The sequence below is a fragment of the Phocoena phocoena genome, chromosome 19, assembly GCF_963924675.1.
Source record: "Phocoena phocoena chromosome 19, mPhoPho1.1, whole genome shotgun sequence".
NCBI lineage: Eukaryota > Metazoa > Chordata > Mammalia > Artiodactyla > Phocoenidae > Phocoena > Phocoena phocoena.
This window is the reverse complement of record NC_089237.1, coordinates 23,786,873-23,805,350: the sequence shown is the minus strand read 5'-3', so window position 1 is coordinate 23,805,350 and position 18,478 is coordinate 23,786,873. Positions and strand designations below refer to the sequence as shown.

General features: G+C 38.3%; 1 protein-coding gene across 1 annotated transcript in view; it reads left to right on the top strand.

The window, feature by feature from the left end:
- Window positions 1-18,478, top strand: part of SPOP (speckle type BTB/POZ protein) — a 67,565-nt gene that overhangs the window by 34,921 nt on the left and 14,166 nt on the right. The window contains exons 2-5 of the mRNA XM_065896879.1: window positions 12,208-12,350; window positions 12,980-13,101; window positions 15,012-15,163; window positions 15,289-15,416. Coding sequence (XP_065752951.1) covers window positions 12,273-12,350; window positions 12,980-13,101; window positions 15,012-15,163; window positions 15,289-15,416 — 480 coding nt within the window. The 5' untranslated portion in view covers window positions 12,208-12,272. The remainder of the gene's footprint in view (window positions 1-12,207; window positions 12,351-12,979; window positions 13,102-15,011; window positions 15,164-15,288; window positions 15,417-18,478) is intronic.

Sequence of the window (18,478 nt, the reverse complement as noted above, 5' to 3'; positions counted from 1 at the left end):
TGCTTGTATATTTTGGACATTAATCCTTTGTCAGTTGCTTCATTTGCAAATATTTTCTCCCATTCTGAGGGTTGTCTTTTCGTCTTGTTTATGGTTTCCTTTGCTGTGCAAAAGCTCTTAAGTTTCATTGGGTCCTTTTTGTTTATTTTTGTTTTTATTTCCATTTCTCTAGTAGGTGGGTCAAAAAGGATCTTGCTGTGATTTATGTCATAGAGTGTTCTGCCTATGTTTTCCTCTAAGAGTTTGATAGTGTCTGGTCTTACATTTAGGTCTTTAATCCATTTTGAGTTTATTTTTGTGTATGGTGTTAGGAAGTGTTCTAATTTGATTCTTTTACATGTAGCTGTCCAGTTTTCCCAGCACCACTTATTGAAGAGGATGTCTTTTCTCCATTGTACATTCTTGCCTCCTTTATCAAAGACAAGGTGACCATATGTGTGTGGGTTTATCTCTGGGCTTTCTGTCCTGTTCCACTGATCTATATTTCTGTTTTTGTGCCAGTACCATATTGTCTTGATTACTGTAGCTTTGTAGTATAGTCTGAAGTCCAGGAGCCTGATTCCTCCAGCTCCGTTTTTCTTTCTCAGGATTGCTTTGGCTATTCGGGGGTCTTTTGTTTTTCCATACAAATTGTGAAATTTTTTGTTCTGGTTCTGTGAAAAATGCCATTGGTAGTTTGATAGGGATTGAATTGAATCTGTAGGTTGCTTTAGGTAGTAGTATAGTCATTTTCACAATGTTGATTCTTCCAATCCAAGAACATGGAATATCTCTCCCATCTGTTTGTGTCATCTTTAATTTCTTTGTTTAGTGTCTTACAGTTTTCTGCATACAGGTCGTTTGTCTCCCTAGGTAGGTTTATTTCTAGGTAATTTATTCTTTTTGTTGCAGTGGTAAATGGGAGTGTTTCCTTAATTTCTCTTTCAGATTTTTGGTCGTTAGTGTATAGGAATGCAAGAGATTTCTGTGCATTAATTTTGTATCCTGCTACTTTACCAAATTCATTGATTAGCTCTAGTAGTTTTCTAGTTTTCTGGCAGTATCTTTAGGATTCTCTGTGTATAGTATCATGTCATCTGCAAACAGTGACAGTTCTAATTTTTCTTTTCTGATTTGGATTTCTTTTATTTCTTTTTCTTCTCTGATTGCCGTGGCTAAAACTTCCAAAACTATGTTGAATAATAGTGGTGAGAGTGGGCAACCTTGTCTTGTTCCTGATCCTAGAGGAAATGGTTTCAGTTTTTCACCATTGAGAATGATGTTGGCTGTGGGTTTGTCATATACAGCTTTTATTATGTTGAGGTAGGTTCCCTCTTTGCCTACTTTCTGGAGAGTTTTTATCATAAATTGGTGTTGAATTTTGTCGAAAGCTTTTTCTGCATCTGTTGAGATGATCATATGGTTTTTCTCCTTCAGTCTGTTAATATGGTTTATCACGTTGATTGATTTGCATATAGTGAAGAATCCTTGCATTCCTGGGATAAACCCCACTTGATCATGGTGTATGATCCTTTTAATGTGCTGTTGGATTCTGTTTGCTAGGCTTTTGTTGAGGATTTTTTCATCTGTGTTCATCAGTGATATTGGCCTGTAGTTTTCTTTTTTGTGTGACATCTCTGTCTGGTTTTGGTATCAGGGTGATGTGATGGTGGCCTCGTAGAATGAGTTTGGGAGTGTTTTTCCCTCTGCTATATTTTGGAAGAGCTTGAGAAGGATAGGTGTTAGCTCTTCTCTAAATGTTTGATAGAATTTGCCTGTGAAGCCATCTGGTCAACCCAGAGCACTTGTTATAAAGGGTTTTTTTACGTAGAAACTTGATAGTAATTCTTTTAGCATTTTGTGAAGTAGCTGGCAAAAATGGTCACTCCCCTCTTGTAAATGTTGACACAGGGCAAGCCACTTATTTCATTTTTGCTGTACTCATAGGCCAGTTCATTAGAGGAATTAGCTTGAATTTTTCTGACTTTAATTTCTAAGTATAATCTTTTTGAGAGATGACTAGAAAATAGAGCTCTCAGAACTAGTGATGAGATATAAGAATGGTAATTTTGACTAGTAAATCCTAGCTAATGTATCACCTGCTTTTGTAAGATTTTCCCTTTTCAGAATAGCCTAAGTAAGTAAAGACTTGCATGAGATTCAGAATCTTGTTAAGTCTGATTCATCATCTCTATTTCCAGCAAAGATTTCCTGTTAGACAAGACAAATTAGAGTCTTCCTACTGACTTGGTGAGTTTTTACATAGTTTAATTTTAAATATAGTTTAAGATCATGAGGACAGAAGTGGAATGAAATGCATAGAAATATTTATCATGACTTTAAAAAATGCACATCTTGTAGTGCAATCTACTGTTTCATTTCAGTGCAGATAGTATGTATAGTTGGAAGTCATATAAGGTGAGCATGTAAGTTTTTTTAAAAAATAATGAGCATTACAATAAGTGTTAAAGAAACATTTTTCATAAATGGTTTCAAAAGAGGTTTTATTCTAAATATTCTTTCCTGGAGTAAACAATAGTTATTTATTCAGATCTTCTTTGGTGACTAGTACATACAGGATAAGGCTTTACACTAATGATGGAGAAGAGAAAAGATGTTTGGATTTAAATTTTTTTATAATACATGATATGGAGACTTTAGAGTAAGATTATTTTTCTCCTGAGAAAAGATCTTCAGGGAAATTTGAATTCCAGCTTATAAAAGGAGATACCTTAAAGCAATTCATGGGCTCCCTTTTACTCTACATATAAAAGGAGTTTGATTCTGAGCAGGTTGCCTTTGTGTATGAACCTTAGAGCTCATCTCTCTATGGGTAACTTAGACAACTGTTTCTACCATTCTGGCTACCATCTTAAAAGTTTTGCTTTGTGGCATGAGATTCTTGCCTCAAATGCTTATGTATGTTTTTACACAGTTTTATTGGGTAAAATAGGTGTTATTGCATTTTAATCTTTTAAATTCTGACAAAAATCATTGGGAGCCGGGAAATTGTGTTAAGACGGACATTCTGTCTAACTTTCCCCTGTTTTGTCTGCCTGTGTGGTTTTACTTTTTCCTTGCGTCATGAATTTTGGAATGAACTCTTTGAACTGAGAACTTCCTGCTCATCCTTTGTCCCATTTAATTTAGTTAGAACCTTAACATTAACATAGAAATTGGCTTATTTTTTTAATAACTTTGGAAGAAGGGAGAATTTATTTTTTGCAGGTGGTTTCTAGGTAAGGAACATGGGTCCATGTAAACAATCATCAGATTTCTTTACTTAAGACCATACTTAAAGGAGAAGAGTAAAGCATACATATATCTCAATCTCTCTTTCATAGGTAGGGAGAGGTCTGAGTGTCACTCATAAAGGTAAGAGTCTCCAGAGAACACCGAATTCTGTACTGCTAGATAGTATGTAGTAGTAAATGCTGAAGAGGATCGGTTGCCCTTGTAGTAGACCAAATCCTCTGGAGCAGGTGGGTCTTTTCAGCTTCTAAGTTAATGAAGTTATTCCAAATTATATACCTTAAGACCAGTTTAGAATTTATTCTTTGGTATGCATTCCTTGAGCCCTTTCTGTAGCCAGACTGTGTTAGCAAGAAATATTTTTAAATGGCTTGACTGAAACATCGATGGCCAAAGAGAACTGCTTGTTGAATTTGGCTTCTATAAAGGCCAGAGGATCCTGTGGGGTTATGCAAACTCTGCCTATTTGTTTCATGAAATGACTCTTCTGTTTCTGAATTCCTTGCAAATTAGACATGCTTAAATTGTGTTAAGGCCAAGGCATTCATCTGTTTACTATTTGATTTTATAAGGTTCTTCATAATTGTAGTTGAGGGGAGAGAGAAGGTGAAAAACTGTCTCTCAAATCTCAAAACAGCTTGGGAATATAATTATGTAATAAAGAGAGTCTTCTTAGCCATAAGGTTTTTTCCCTCTTCTTCCTCTTCCTTCTTCTTTTTTAAAATTCTGTTCCAGCTCTTGTTTTAGAATAAATTTTCTCAACCTAGAGGAGAAGTCTTTGATAACATGTGGGATGTGTTAAAATCTTCATCTTTCCTAAGTTTGCTCTTTGTGGCCCCAGAGATTTTTGCCCAAGCCATTCAGTGGAATCAACACATTATTATAATTTGTGAAAAGAGAGGAGTTGCTGATTGCCTCTGCCTATCTAATTTCATTTCTAAAGGTGTTTTCCTTTGGAACTGAGATCCACTTTGAAGTGAAATAGCCCCTTTATAGTCAGGTTTGTTTGCTGATCTGGATTCATGTCATTCTATTTCAGACATCTCCCAGATGATGGATTTTGAAGGTAATGTGTGGAGAAGCTTAATCCTATGAACCCTATCTGCCTTTTTTTTTTTTTTTTTTTTTTTTAAAGCAGTTGGAGGAGGGTTTTTTTTGTTTCCCTAGCAGGGGGTTAGTAATTAACAACAGCAGCACATCACCTGATGGAAAGAACCCAGACCTTGTGAAACCTGTGCCTGTTGCAGCCATCATGGTTTATGCTGCAGGACCCTGCATCCAAGTGGAGACGGGAATTTTTTCCTTCTATGTTGTTATGTAGATGTAGTCATTTGTGCCTAAATTAAAAAGCAAAACAAAAACTCAATAAGTCTTTTTAAGGTCTAAGGAGACGCAATCCTACAAGTCAGTTGAATGGCACCTACCTCTTTCCAGGACAGACCTCTGCATTTGGAGCAGAGCATGCTGTCCCTGGACGTATTTTTGGGGTAGGGAATCGTGCTAATCAACAACTCTTACATAATGGATAGTTTTTAGGGGGAGGGAATGATTCCCTAGCCCTTAACTTAAATTGGCAATAAATTTTTCTGCTCTTCGATTTTTTTTTTCCTAACTGGAAAAGTTGCATCCATATTGAGAATTATGCCATATTTTAACCTTTGAGCCGGTCGCTGAGGTCTCCTTGGGGACAAGGACACTTTGTAGTTATTTATAACCTATAGAGAAGGGCAGTAAGGCTGTGAACAGCCAGCACATGATGAGGTTTGGGAGTCAGTGGGAGCAGTCTGTTGTTTACTCCTCTGCTTTCCACGACTTGAAATTCTTTCATGTATCTTCTTGTTCCTCTTCATTTTGACTTTGGATGAACTTTACTAGCTGGGGTATTTCTATAAAACTCTTATCTTGTAACACTTAGATTGAGGAGAAGGAGGAAAAATAGCCTTTTTATGTACAAAAGCATGTCTAATCCTCACAGTCATTTCAGAGTCTATGCTTGCCTAAGAGATCTGTAAACTGGGAAAACCTTAAAGGTACTGACATGCATATGTAATACTATACTTGTTTCTGAGTTTTCCTTATATACAATAGTTTCTTCTAAGTTTCCCTTATACACAACAGTTGCAAGAACAGTTGAACTCTTAGTTAAATATTTGGCTATGGTAGAAAATAAGTTCTGCATCTTAGCCTGGTATAGAAAAAACTTAATGTGTCTATACATGGTCTTAAAGGTATGTCTCCCTGTCTCTCTTTATATCTGTACACATGTGTACACGTGTATATATTTAGTGTTAATTATTGTTTCTCTACATGTCAGTTTTAAGGGAATCAAACCCCGTGTCAGATATGAAAATTATAGCTCAAATCTAAATAAATGCTAAGAATCTGCCTCATTTTTATCAGTATATTGGAATTTTACTGTATAGAATTTAACTGGAAATAACTGAGAGGTCCTCAGTTTCTGACAGCTGCTGTAATGGTTCTTTCAGGATCGACTTATCCTGGAAGATGTGCTTATATTGCTATTGTCTTATGGGTTCAAGAACTTCCCATTTAGCCCTGCACACTTCTCTTTCTCCCAGCTTTTCTTGGATTTTTTTTTTTAATCAAAGAAGAATGTAGTTTTGGAATGTATTAACTTAGTTCTTCAAAATAGGAGATCAACTGGTAGTTTTCTTTTTAAAATATTTTCTTGTTTTAAGAGTATGCTTGGATTCCTATAGCTGTTACTCATTCAGCAACTCCCAAACTTTAATCTTTTAACTAGAGCTCATTAAGGAAAAATATAATCCCAAAAGACAGTAGTCTAGTTAGTCAACAGCAATTTCATTGAACAAATATTTATTGAGTGCCTGTCATGATACCATTTTAGGCACTCATTGTGCTTAACTTCTAGTGGGAGAGACCGTAGACAAGTGAAAATATGAAAACAAGGTAATTTCAGATAGTGGTATTAAAAAAGAAATTTGAATAGGGTAATGTAATGAAAGAGGCTAGAAGTGGGGACTGCTTCAGATCTGGTGGTCAGGGATGACCTCTCTGAGGAGATTACATTTGGTAGGACAGCTCAATGACAAGAAGGAGCCAGCTGTGAAAAGATCTGAGGGAAGAAAGAGCTTTCCAGGCTGAGGAAAGAGCCTGATGTGTTTACCAAGTAGAATTAAAGGCCTGAGTGACTAAAGCATGGTGATTGAGAAGGGTAAGTGTTAGATGAGGTCAGGGAGGTACACTGAAGCTTTGGCAGTCATGACAAAAGGTAGATTTTATTTGGATAGGAGTGGAAGTCACTGAAGAATTCCTGTCTTGTTTCTCATAAGGGTCTGACTTATAAGCCATCTCATAACCAAGAAGAATTAATTGTGAAGTCTGCTAATTCCTTTTAAAATATTTTTATTCATTATTTGAAAAGGTAATATATTCACATGGTTCAAAATTCAATAAGTACAAATGGGAACAGTGGAAATTCTCCTTCCCACCCAAGTACCCAGTTTCCTTCCTTGGAAGTAACCAGTGTCCCTAGAGTCTTGTGTAGCTTTACAGACAGAGATATCTTACACACACACATACATACATACATACATACATAAATATTTCTGCCTCTTTAGGTAGAAAGAGCTTCCCCATTCCTTTTTTAAACAGCTTTATTATTACATTGTCTGTATCATAATTTATTTAATCAATCCCTTATTGATGGACTTTCAGGTTATTTCCATGTTTTTGTGATTACACATAGTGCCACATTGAAAAACCTTTTATATTTATCATATTAAATATATTAGTAGGATAAATTTCTAGACATGGAATTGTTGGATCAAAGGGTATATGCATTTCTTATTCATTCTGACACGCGTTTCCCTTCATGAAGTTTATAACAATTTATACTCTAATCAGAAATGTTCTCCTTATCCTGGGCAAGTGTTATCAAACATTTTAATTTTTGCCAATTCACTGGGTGAATTAATGTGTGGTTTAATTTGCATTTATGTTTTCACATATTTAAGAACCATTGATACTTTACATGTCTGTAAACCATTGGCTGTTCTTTGCGCATTTTTCTGTTAGGCTATTGACTTTTTTCTTCTTGATCTTTAGATTCACTCAATTCTAACTCCCTCTGTTAAAGAATTTTTTAAAAATACAATGTTACATGTCAGTTATATCTCAATTTTAAAAAAGCAGTCATCTTTAACTTGTAAATTTTAGGAAACATGAACCTGACATGAGACATGGGACATGATAAACCCTCGTCTTTCCTTTGCTGATTGAAGTCTCTCTTGATTGTCCTTGGTTTCATTTTAAGAAGTGTCTCTAAATTAAAATAAACAGAAAAGAAAAAGTGCATTTAGTGTTTTGTTAGAGTAGATTGATCTGCAAAAAGTTTACCCATAACAAATATTCAGAAGTCATTCAAACCTTGCAAGAGAGGAAGTCAGTATGACCTGTAATAATCTGTCCTTGGGGTAATGAGAAAGAAGTTATTACCTCCTGGGCTGTATATGATTGAGGACACTTGTAACAGAAGAAATACAGACATTCCTTTGAGGTCCCAAAAGTTTCTCAAAAATGAATATACCCAACTCTTTCTATAGTTTTGGGGTTTTTGTTTTTTGTTTTTTGTTTTTTTTTTTTTTTTGTCAAGTCTTTTTGGCATCTTCTGTTTTGGAAAATGCAAACGTCTCTCAAGTTTAAAATAGTTACAACATTGGGATTTTTCCTTACTTGGAAACTGTACCAGGCTTTAAACCAAGAGAAAAAATAGTTACAGGCTTTAAAAAGTCCCTAACAAACCATTCTTTGGCAAGAAACCATGTTCCCAGCCATCTAGTTTGTGCATGTTTGTGTATTATATTAAACAACATGAAATTGTCAGGATTTAATAGAGTGAACAGGAAAATAAATGGTGGTATATAACAGATATGTTCAGCCTCTGAGTTGTCAGCATACTGGGAAGTTTGCTAAGCCTGGGAAAATAAATTTCTCATTAGAGAACTTGGGCAGTCTTGTTTTAACTTGTTTGAAGCCAGGAACAGTATATTTTGGTGCTAGTTGTCTCCTACAAAGGTTCTCAAACCATGACCCTCAAATAGACCTCCTGTTTTCTAAAATTGTTTTTCTGCTGGGCATCTGCGGCAGTTGGCATGAAGTGCTGAAGAGTTCACGTACTGGGAGGCTACTTTGCTCATGAACACTTTGCCCATGGTGCCTGCTGTGAGTGAAATTAATTAGGTTTGTGCTGTCCTAGTCGATTTCCCTCCCAGCAGATTGTGTGGTTAGACCTCCTCAGAGTCTAAAGCCGATTCTCCAGTTCTACTGACTGCTGGGTTGGACACTTTTAAAAATTGGAAGAAAGGTTGGTGATATTTTAAAAGAAACCAAAGACTTCTCTACAGAATAAGTGAGAAGCAAAAAAGATAGATAAAAATGGCCAAGACCAAGGTTGTATTTTTTTCCTGGTTGTGATAATGGACCATGGTTCAGTAGCAACAGTTAAGCCATTAAAATAAACTGGTTTTAAAACTTGTCTTTTTCTTAGGCTTAGAGAATTCTTAACTTGTTAATTGTTAGATAAATTTGAAGTATTTTTTTAAACTTCAAAAATAAACTCAAATTAGTATTTTATGATCTATCAATATAGAGCTGAGCCTGCACCTCACACCTACAGAGCCAAGTTTTATGCTCTTAACTAACATGTAAAATTCACATCTTCATTCCAACCCACTCAAAAGATAGTTTTAATTGGGAATTTTGAAAATTCATTCTGGCTCCTACTGGCAGTAATGGTAACTGGGATTTGTAAAACCGCCTAAGGTGCATTTACTCACTACTAGATAAATTAAACAGTTTTGTGAGAATATGTTTTCCATCAAATGCAAGTCTACCTTGATCACAGGTCTCTTTTCTTGATATTATCATGAATCCTGGATTGCACAAACCAGGGAGGCCCAAATTCCATTGCATTGCTTAGTTTTAAGTGAAATAGCACATCATGTATGTAAGACTTAACTTCATGTGTGATTACATGGGATGTTTTAACTATAAACACGTGTAGGATAGTGTTAAAACCAATGGGGACTCTGGTAATACTGATGGTATTACTCTGTGAGGGTGCAACTGTATCTTATTACTCCTCCTCCATGTTTATTAAGTGGCCAGTGAATGTGAGTTGGGTGATTTTTTTTTTTTGATATTCATTTATACCTCTTTCTACGAAGGATTTGAGGCAGTTCCCAGAAATACTTAATATATCAAGCAGTAAAATAAATCAGTTCAGGGAATTATAGCAAAGTGAATAACAATGTTAAGAAAATAATAAAGCTGTTCGGACTTCCCTGGTGGTGCAGTAGTTAAGAATCTGCCTGCCAATGCAGGGGACACGGGTTCGATCCCTGGTCCGGGAAGATCCCACATGCCTCAGAGCAACTTAGCCCATGTGCCATAACTGCTGAGCCTGTGCTCCAAAGCCCACAAGCCACAGCTACTGAAGCCCGCATGCCACAACTACTGAAGCCCGCCCAACTAGAGCCTGTGCTCTGCAACAAGAGAAACCACCGCAGTGAGAAGCCCACGTGCAGCAACGAAGAGTAGCCCCCACTCGCCACAACTAGAGAAAGCCTGCACGCAGCAACAGAGACCCAATGCAGCCAAAAAATAATAAAATAAAATAATAATAAAGCTATAGTAGAGGGATCATATGAGCCTGTATAGAGTATAGCATGTAGAATGAGCATATGAGCCTGTAGTTTCAAGAGATGGGTCAGATTTGTCTCAGGGCTTCCTAGTAGCCAAGCAAAGAGAGCAGCATTATCAGATATAGTTTCATATTGTCTGTCCATAGCTGAAAACAGACCAGGTGTTCAGGAAAGAAATTTCTCCCTTGTATATTGTAAACCAGACAATGTATGATATGGTGGAGTAAGTACATCCTTACACTGTTCCCACAATTAATAAAATATATTTTATTGTATTTAAGTTTTTTTTTTGATGTGGATCGTTTTTAAAGTCTTTATTGAATTTGTTACAGTATTGTTTCTGTTTTATGTTTTGATTTTTTTGGCCGAGAGGCATGTGGTTGGTATCTTAGCTCCCTGACCAGGGATCAAACCCACACCCTCTGCATTGGAAGGTGAAATCTTAACCACTGGACCACCAGGGAAGTCCCAATAAAATATATTTTAAAGATAAAGCAGAACAGTACAAAGGGTAGTATATACTAAAATAGCTCTCATCCCAAACTAAAAGACATTTGTCATATTTGCCTCAGGTCATCCTAATTTTTAAAAAAACATGAAAGATCAACTTGAAATGTCTTACATTCTTTTCCCAGCTTCATTCTTCATCCTTGCTCTCCCATCATGAATCTGATACATAGCTTGTCAATGATTTTTTTCACTTCTCCTCTATGCATATATCTGTAAATAATATATAAATCTTAAATTTGCATAAATAGTGTACTGCACGTGACATTCCAAAACTTGCTTTTTTTCATTAGTGTCGTGTTAGATCTCACTCATCTCCATGGTGCTGTAGATGTAGTTCATTACTTTTAAATCCTGAAGTAGTTTTTCATTGTATGGAAATAACCCAATTTAGTTATCTGTTTCCCTCCCAATGGATTTTTAGTTTGTTTGTCTACAGACAAACTGCCACATTGAACGACCTTGTCCATGTCTTCTTGTGCCCGTGTGCAGTTTTTCTAGGACAGTGGTTCTCAAAGTATTCCAGGGCATGTCAGGGTCACCTGGGAACTTGTTAGAAATGGAAATTCTTGGGCCCAACCTCTGAATCAAAAACTCTGGGGGGCAGGGCCCAGCAATCTGTTTAGCAAGTGATCCTGATGCACCTAAAGTTTGAGAACCACTACTTTAGCACATATAGAGTTAAAAGTAGAATTACTAAGTCTTAACGTATAAGTAGGTTAAACATTACTAGATATGGCAAATTCCTACCCCAGATATACTTAATAATTTACAGTCTCACCAGCAGTGTATGAGAGTTCCTATAGCCCCATACTGTGGAACAGAGAAAGCAAGAAGAATCTGGAAAATCAGATACCAGTGAAGTGTAAGTGGAGAGAGATCTCTAATGATACAGAGAAAGGAAAACATCTAAGAAAGGGATAAATGTTGCCCTTACAGAGAGCGGCTAGCAATAGGTTGATAAATAGAAGACTATTCATTTTTTAAAAATTTGTTTTTGGCTGTGTTGGGTCTTCGTTGCTGTGTGCAGGCTCTCTCTAGTTGTGGCGAGCGGGGGCTACTCTTCATTGCTGCACGTGGGCTTCTCACTGCGGTGGCTTCTCTTGTTGCAGAGCACGGGCTCTAGGTGCGTGGGCTTCAGTAGTTGTGGCTTGTGGGCTCTAGAGCGCAGGCTCAGTAGTTGTGGTGCACGGGCTTAGTTGCTCTGAGGCACGGGCTTAGTTGCTCTGAGGCATGTGGGATCTTCCCGGACCAGGGCTCGAACCCGTGTCCGCTGCATTGGCAGGCGGATTCTTAACCACTGCGCCACCAGGGAAGCCCACAAGACTATTTATTCTTAATAATAAGTTTGCACTGAAGTGTAGGAGAAGATGAGACGGTATTTGGAAAGGTAACAAAGTAATTTTCCTTTAGGAGTGAAGTATTTGTACCCTCAAGGGAAGGAGCCCACATACAGTGGTAAAGCTGTATGTGGTGTTCACCATGCTAGGTAGCCTTTTCCTGGATGTACTTTAAGTACCCTTTGAGTAAACTCATTTGGTAAGATAATATTAAATAGTATTGTGCAGAAGATCAAAATAGGGTGATGTCATTGTGATGAGACTGCTTTAGGTTAGGTGATCTTCTCTGAGGTTAACATTGAATGCTAAGAAGCCATTTGAATGATAAGGGTAGAGCATTCCAGGCAGGAGACAAAGTTTCCAGTCTCTGGAAGGTCAAATGGAAATAGTAGGATAGTATACCATTAATCTAATAAAATTCTCTTGCTTCTTGAATCATCCAGGGTGAAGAGGAACAGAAGTCTTTGTCCCCTGACTTTGGAAATCTTGTTTAACCTTCAAACTGGCGATGTCAAGGGTTCCAAGTCCTCCACCTCCGGCAGAAATGTCGAGTGGCCCAGTAGCTGAGAGCTGGTGTTACACACAGGTAGGTGCTTCTTGGGAGGATTTTGGGGGACAAAAGGAATCAGATTTCTTTTCTATGTTGGCTTTCCTGCTTTCTCTGGATCATACCTGCCAAATAGTTAGATAAAGTACTTGTTAGCTTTCCATGCCTTGGTTTTCCATGGGGAATCTGAATGCCCTAGGCGTTCACGGGAGCTTGAAAGAGGGGAATCTTTGAACCTGGATCTGCTGCCTACATCCACCTTGATGGAAGTGTATTCCTCTGTTGGGCACTTTAGGGGGAAACCAGGTTTGAGATTGCGACCCCAGGCAGTGGTATCAACATCTAAATCATCAAACAACTGCTCTGAGCAGAGGTTCATTTTAGGTGTGGTTTAATCACCTGCTTTCCCAACCTTGTCCCATGTTTTTCTCACTTTCCGTCTAGTGTTTCTCAGAAGCTGAGAAAAGTTATGAAAGCAGTTGGTCACCGTGAGATTTCTTAAAATGTAGATGAGAGACAGAAAAGGCTGAGCCTCCATGCTGGCCAAACAGTGCTGTCTTCCTATGGGATTATGCAGAGGGAGGGAGGGGGAAAATTATCTGATCTCCAGCCTTGTTTTACAGGTTGCCCACTATCTGTTTAATTGCTTCCTGGTTTTCTATCAACAGATCAAAGTAGTGAAATTCTCCTACATGTGGACCATCAATAACTTTAGCTTTTGCCGGGAGGAAATGGGTGAAGTCATTAAAAGTTCAACCTTTTCATCAGGAGCCAATGATAAACTGAAATGGTGAGGAAGACTACATTTAGCTATAAAAATTTTTCTATAAGTTGCCTGTTTTGCTTGGCTTCACAGGATACTGACTAGAGTGGAAGATCCTTGATGGCAGGGACTTTGTTTTGTTCTTAACGTATTCCCTGGTGTCTGATACATAACAGATGCTCACTGTATATTTGTTGAATTAATTCAATGAGTATATCAGGGGATCAGCAAACTCAAATGGCTGTAGGGTAATGTAAATGAGTAAAGAGAGCCAGTGTTGTAAATAATGTCCATACGTGGTACGAGCGTTGACTACTTGGCAAACTAGTGAACGTCCTTCTAAAAGAAGTGGTGGCTACTCAGCTCCAGCTGACTAGAGGCATGTGTGAATAAGGGCTGACCAGCGCTATTTTCTGATTTTTCAAGAAAAGCAAGAGATCTAGATTTTAATGTAATGTCTCTTGACTTTTAGATTGCCTGTTTTTAAACAATAAAGGAGATTTATTTACTTATGTACCTGGAATGCCCATGGTGTAGGATGTCTTTGAAGGTAGTTTGATCCAGCAGCCAGCCCAATGGTTAGATTAAGGACCCCATCGCTCTCTGCTCTGCCCTGCTCTCCACACTGTTTGACATTTCAAGCTTAGCTTCCCTTGTGGTTGAAGGGTGACTGGCAGTAGCAATGAGCATCACCCGCTACCATCCCACAAGTTCTTTGAAATTCCTCTGAACTGTGTGGCCAAGAATGCACCGATTGGTTTAGATCTAGGTTCCCTCAGTTGATCCCTGTGGCAAGGGGAATAGGATCTGGAAGTGGGGGTCAGTCCTATCCAAACCATGTGTTTTCTTGAGGAGGGGCAGGCAGTTATGGATACAACCATATGCTCTCTACAAAGACCAGAACGCATATCTGTGAACCACCATTTTTGACCTCTGATATCCCACTGAAAAGTTTTAACAACTCTCCTTTTGTTGAGTACTTTCTGGCCATGTACATAAGCAGTGTACTACTAGGTGCTGAGAGAAGACTTATTCTTAGGCATTGTATTTAAATCCGCATCTTTAGCACAATTGTGTAGTGATGTATGTGGCATATGCACTTCCTGGAGAAGCACTGAATTGGGCCACCTGTTTGAAAGAGGTGCTATAACACTGGCAAGGCCTAAGGATACATATGGCCTGTGTATTATATGTGGTAGAAGCCGTGTTTGAACCACATGCAGTTCAGCTAATGACATTTACAACTTAACTGAGTTGAACCTATTCTGTCTGAATTTTGTTTTGATCCATTGGTAACATATTGGCATCTCTAACTCTGTTTAGAAGTCTGGCTTAGAACTCTACCCTGTGTAATGGGAGTTTACTTTTGTCTGTGCTTCCTCCATATTGCCTCCTTTATTTTAATCTTAGAATATTATTGCCAGATTGATAAAATATCTATAAAAGATTATTTACTACTAACATATTTCTCTAGAATTCTTCTTCTCTCCCAAGGTGATATTGAAAGGCTCACTGACTTTTTTTTCCTGGAATTTTTTCACTGCAATCCCAGCAAAATAAGGGGCTGCTTTTCCTGAGTTTGAGGATTAGAATAGATTGAGTCTAGGCTGAATTTTAAAATATTTTAGGGGGAAAAAGACCGATTTGGGAGATTATGAGGAAAGAGGAAGAGATGCAGGGGATGTGTTGTCAGATCCTAGGATGCCCCTTTATTGTTTACTTTTTAAAAGGTGCCTCAGGTTGCTCTAGAAAAGTGATTTCCAAGTAGTCATTGGCTGAATCAGAATCTCCTCTATGGGGCCTGGGGTTTTTTTTTGTTTGTCTGTTTTGTTTTTTTAACATCTCCCTCTCGATTTGGATGTTCTAGTTCCCTCCTGTCCTTTAATGAGCCTACAAACATGGATGCTTTCGACATTTTTTTTTTCTGTTTTGGGTAGGTGTTTGCGGGTAAACCCAAAAGGGCTAGATGAAGAGAGCAAAGATTACCTGTCACTTTACCTGTTACTGGTCAGCTGTCCAAAGAGTGAAGTTCGAGCAAAATTCAAATTCTCCATCCTGAATGCCAAGGGAGAAGAAACCAAAGCTATGGGTAAATGTTATCTTTGTTCGACTCTTTATTTTCACATCTGGCAACTTTATATATTGACAAATTGTGGATTTGATACGGTTTTTTGAGTAATCCTAAATATAACTTTTTTTTTTTTTCCACTCCAGAGAGTCAACGGGCATATAGGTTTGTGCAAGGCAAAGACTGGGGATTCAAAAAATTCATCCGTAGAGATTTTCTCTTGGATGAGGCCAATGGGCTTCTCCCTGATGACAAGCTTACCCTCTTCTGTGAGGTGAGTCCTTTTGCCCCGCTGTGAGAGTAGCAATTCCCAGACCTGATGGGTATCAGTAGACGTAATTGTATTGTATCAAGGATGGTGAGTGAGAAAAATCCCCAAGTGGAGTGGTGCTGCACAAATGCGATTTGTGTGACTGACTGAAAAGGTGTGCCGTGATTTCAAGGTTGTTGGGCATCTCAGCTCTCCACCTGTTACTTTCTTAAAAGCAAAGGTTGTGCACTATCTTGGTATGTGTGATTTTTTAGCTGCTTGCGTCAGAATTCTGGCTTTTTCCTTGTGGATTTTTTCAGAAAGCATTTGGAAGGACTGTTAACTTCAAGCTGAGGAGAATGACCAGCAACTAGATATGTAAATGTATTTGTTCCTTGAGCTTTCTGGCTCCTCCTTGAGTATGAAGTCCACATGTGTTTGATAGAGCACTTTCCTTTTCTGCTTTTCGAACTAAATGACTCTTACCGGTTGTTGAGTGTCTCCAGTTTGTCTTGCTGGTAATTGTGAAATAGGAAGGTGAGAACCATTTTTTCTAGAGTGAAGGTTAAAAAGGTTAAAGCTCTCTAACTCATAGTTAGCTAAGAGAGTTATCTGTAGTCAGTTAGGAGAGTCCTTTTCTCCCCAACGACCTAAAGAGCCTTTTTCAGGTTTATAGGAGAAGCCTTGAAGTAAAATTCCCAAACTGAGAGTGAGTTGAAAAATGGTTTCTTTAGTGAGTATATACAAATTGGTCATTTCATGCTGTTACCAATACATATATAAATACTCATAAGCTCACAGTGTAAGAAATGAATAAAACCTCCAGTCAGCTGGGATGTTGGCATTCCCTGTACATCGTATGGTCAAGGAGCTGCTTCCTGAGCAACACCACTTTATGAAAATGACCACTGGGGCATGGGGAAGGTGCAGGCAAGTTCCCCAGCTAGCAGTGTGCTCTGTCAAATAATAGACATATCACCGCCTGCACAGTGGGAAAGGTGTCCCTTAGGAACCTTGCCCCTTTGTAGACGAGGCCTGGCCAGCAGTAGCCAGCTTCTTTTCCAAGTCACAGCTCATTGAATATTTCCACGGAATAGTTGCTGGTGATTAGGAAATTTGGGAGCTATAGTTTATTAAAATATCACACTGAATACATAAAATATAGTTTGCATAATAGCTACCTTTTCTCCTTTTTAATTGCTAAGTAAAAGAAGGAAATACTAGAGTGATGGCGTCTGTAAAAATACATAAAATTTTGCAGTTGTTTTTTGTCTGATGGACTTGGAATTTGAATTCTACATAAATCCAAGTAGTTATAGATCATACTCAGTGGCCCAGGTGGAGAAATGAGAACAGTTAGGTGGCTTTATGTGATGTTGGATGTTACATAAACAAACCATCAATTTAATATTCAGCCACCTTAGAGATCCTATATTTCAGAAAAAAATTAGAAGAGTGGAAAACTCTAATTTCTGTTGGAAATGAAAGCCAATTTTTGAACTGCTCTCTGAAGGAAGAGAAATCGCCTCTAAATAATGCATCTGGTGCTTTAGGCAACACCAAAACCTTTACTGTAGCATTTTCAAGTCCACAGTGGGTCCAGCCTTTTCTTGCATGCTTCCCCTCTATACCATCACCAGATCCATTCCATCTGCTCCAGCCCTTGTATTGACATTCTTGATTTGGAAACCAGTTGGCCTGCCCTCACTTGGCAATCTCTCATCCTGTAGTTAAGTCCGAGGTGCACTCTCTCTTTGCTTCCCCATATGAAATTCTCTTAGGAGAAATCCTGTGGTTAACTTTAGAAATGCCTTACTGACTTAGAAGGGAAGTGAGATGACACTTTGGAAACGAGGAGATGTTGAACAGGGAAACGTCTGTTGGGTTCTGCTGATGCCATCGGTTTCTTACCATCGGACCAGGTGTGCCATCTGTTCCTCTCACACTTCTCCGTTGGCCACAGGTGCTGAGTGTTGCTTCTCGTTCTTGGGCTTGTGCCTAGTGAGACTCGTTTCTGTTCCAAGGCTCTCTGTGGACTTAGTAGCATTCAGCATTGCAAGACAGTTGCGTGGGGGTGTGTTTTGAATGTGTGGGTTTTAAAAATGTCTGCAGCTCATCTAAGTTCTTAGTGCATTTTAGAGCTGGATCGTCCTTTGGTACAAATTCTATCCTTCTGACCTGTGCCACCTCTATCAATAGAATATTTATAAACAAATTTATTTTGTTCCTATTTATATTTTATTTATTATTGGTTTAGTTAGTATTTTCTTATAATTTAGAGGCCTTTATATAAGAAGTTGATGTCCACATACAAATTTAGGTTATGAGTACTCCACTGTTCCATTCCTTACTCAGTCTTTGGCCCAGGCACTTCTGTCCTGTCCTGATGTAAGTAATAAGTACAGTTGTTTTGTGGATATTTTTGGTCTGTTCCCAGAGGCCACAAGAGAGAATCCGAAGGTGAAAGACTGAGAATCACACATTTGTGTGTTTGGGCTGTATTTCAGTGGCAAAACCGTTAATGAAACTCTGAAAAATGCCGACTGAGTAGTCTTGTTTGTAATGCGCTGTACTGGGTTCACTTTTGAGCCTCAGTGATCTTCCTGTCTGACTTTTAGGAAGTGTGGCAGTTCTTCCAAGATGATGTCGCTTAGTTAACGCATTCCCTTAATTGTCTCTTATCACAATCCTTTGAGCTAGGTTCGTTCTTTTCTCTTCATTTCATGTTACTGGGGAGAGAAGCAGTGCCTAAGGAGGTCAGGTAAGTTTACTAGCATTGTACAGCAAATTAGTGTCAGGGCTGTGTCAGCTCTCCATTTTCCATCTCTAGTCTGCTGTGCTACACTAAGTGAAGCTGGATGCCATTTACCCAAGGAAACGGGCTCTACCAAGTTTTTTTTTGGTAATGAAAGAGAGAATCATGAAAGCTTTACACTTTTAATTTTCTCTGTAACAATTTGGACCACAGAAAATCTACTTGAAATGTTTCAGCTTCTATTGATCTTCTTTCCACTTATTTGTATTGAAAACAAGTAGCTGTTAGCAATAAATATACATGTATTCCACCGTCAGTGTATATATGCCTC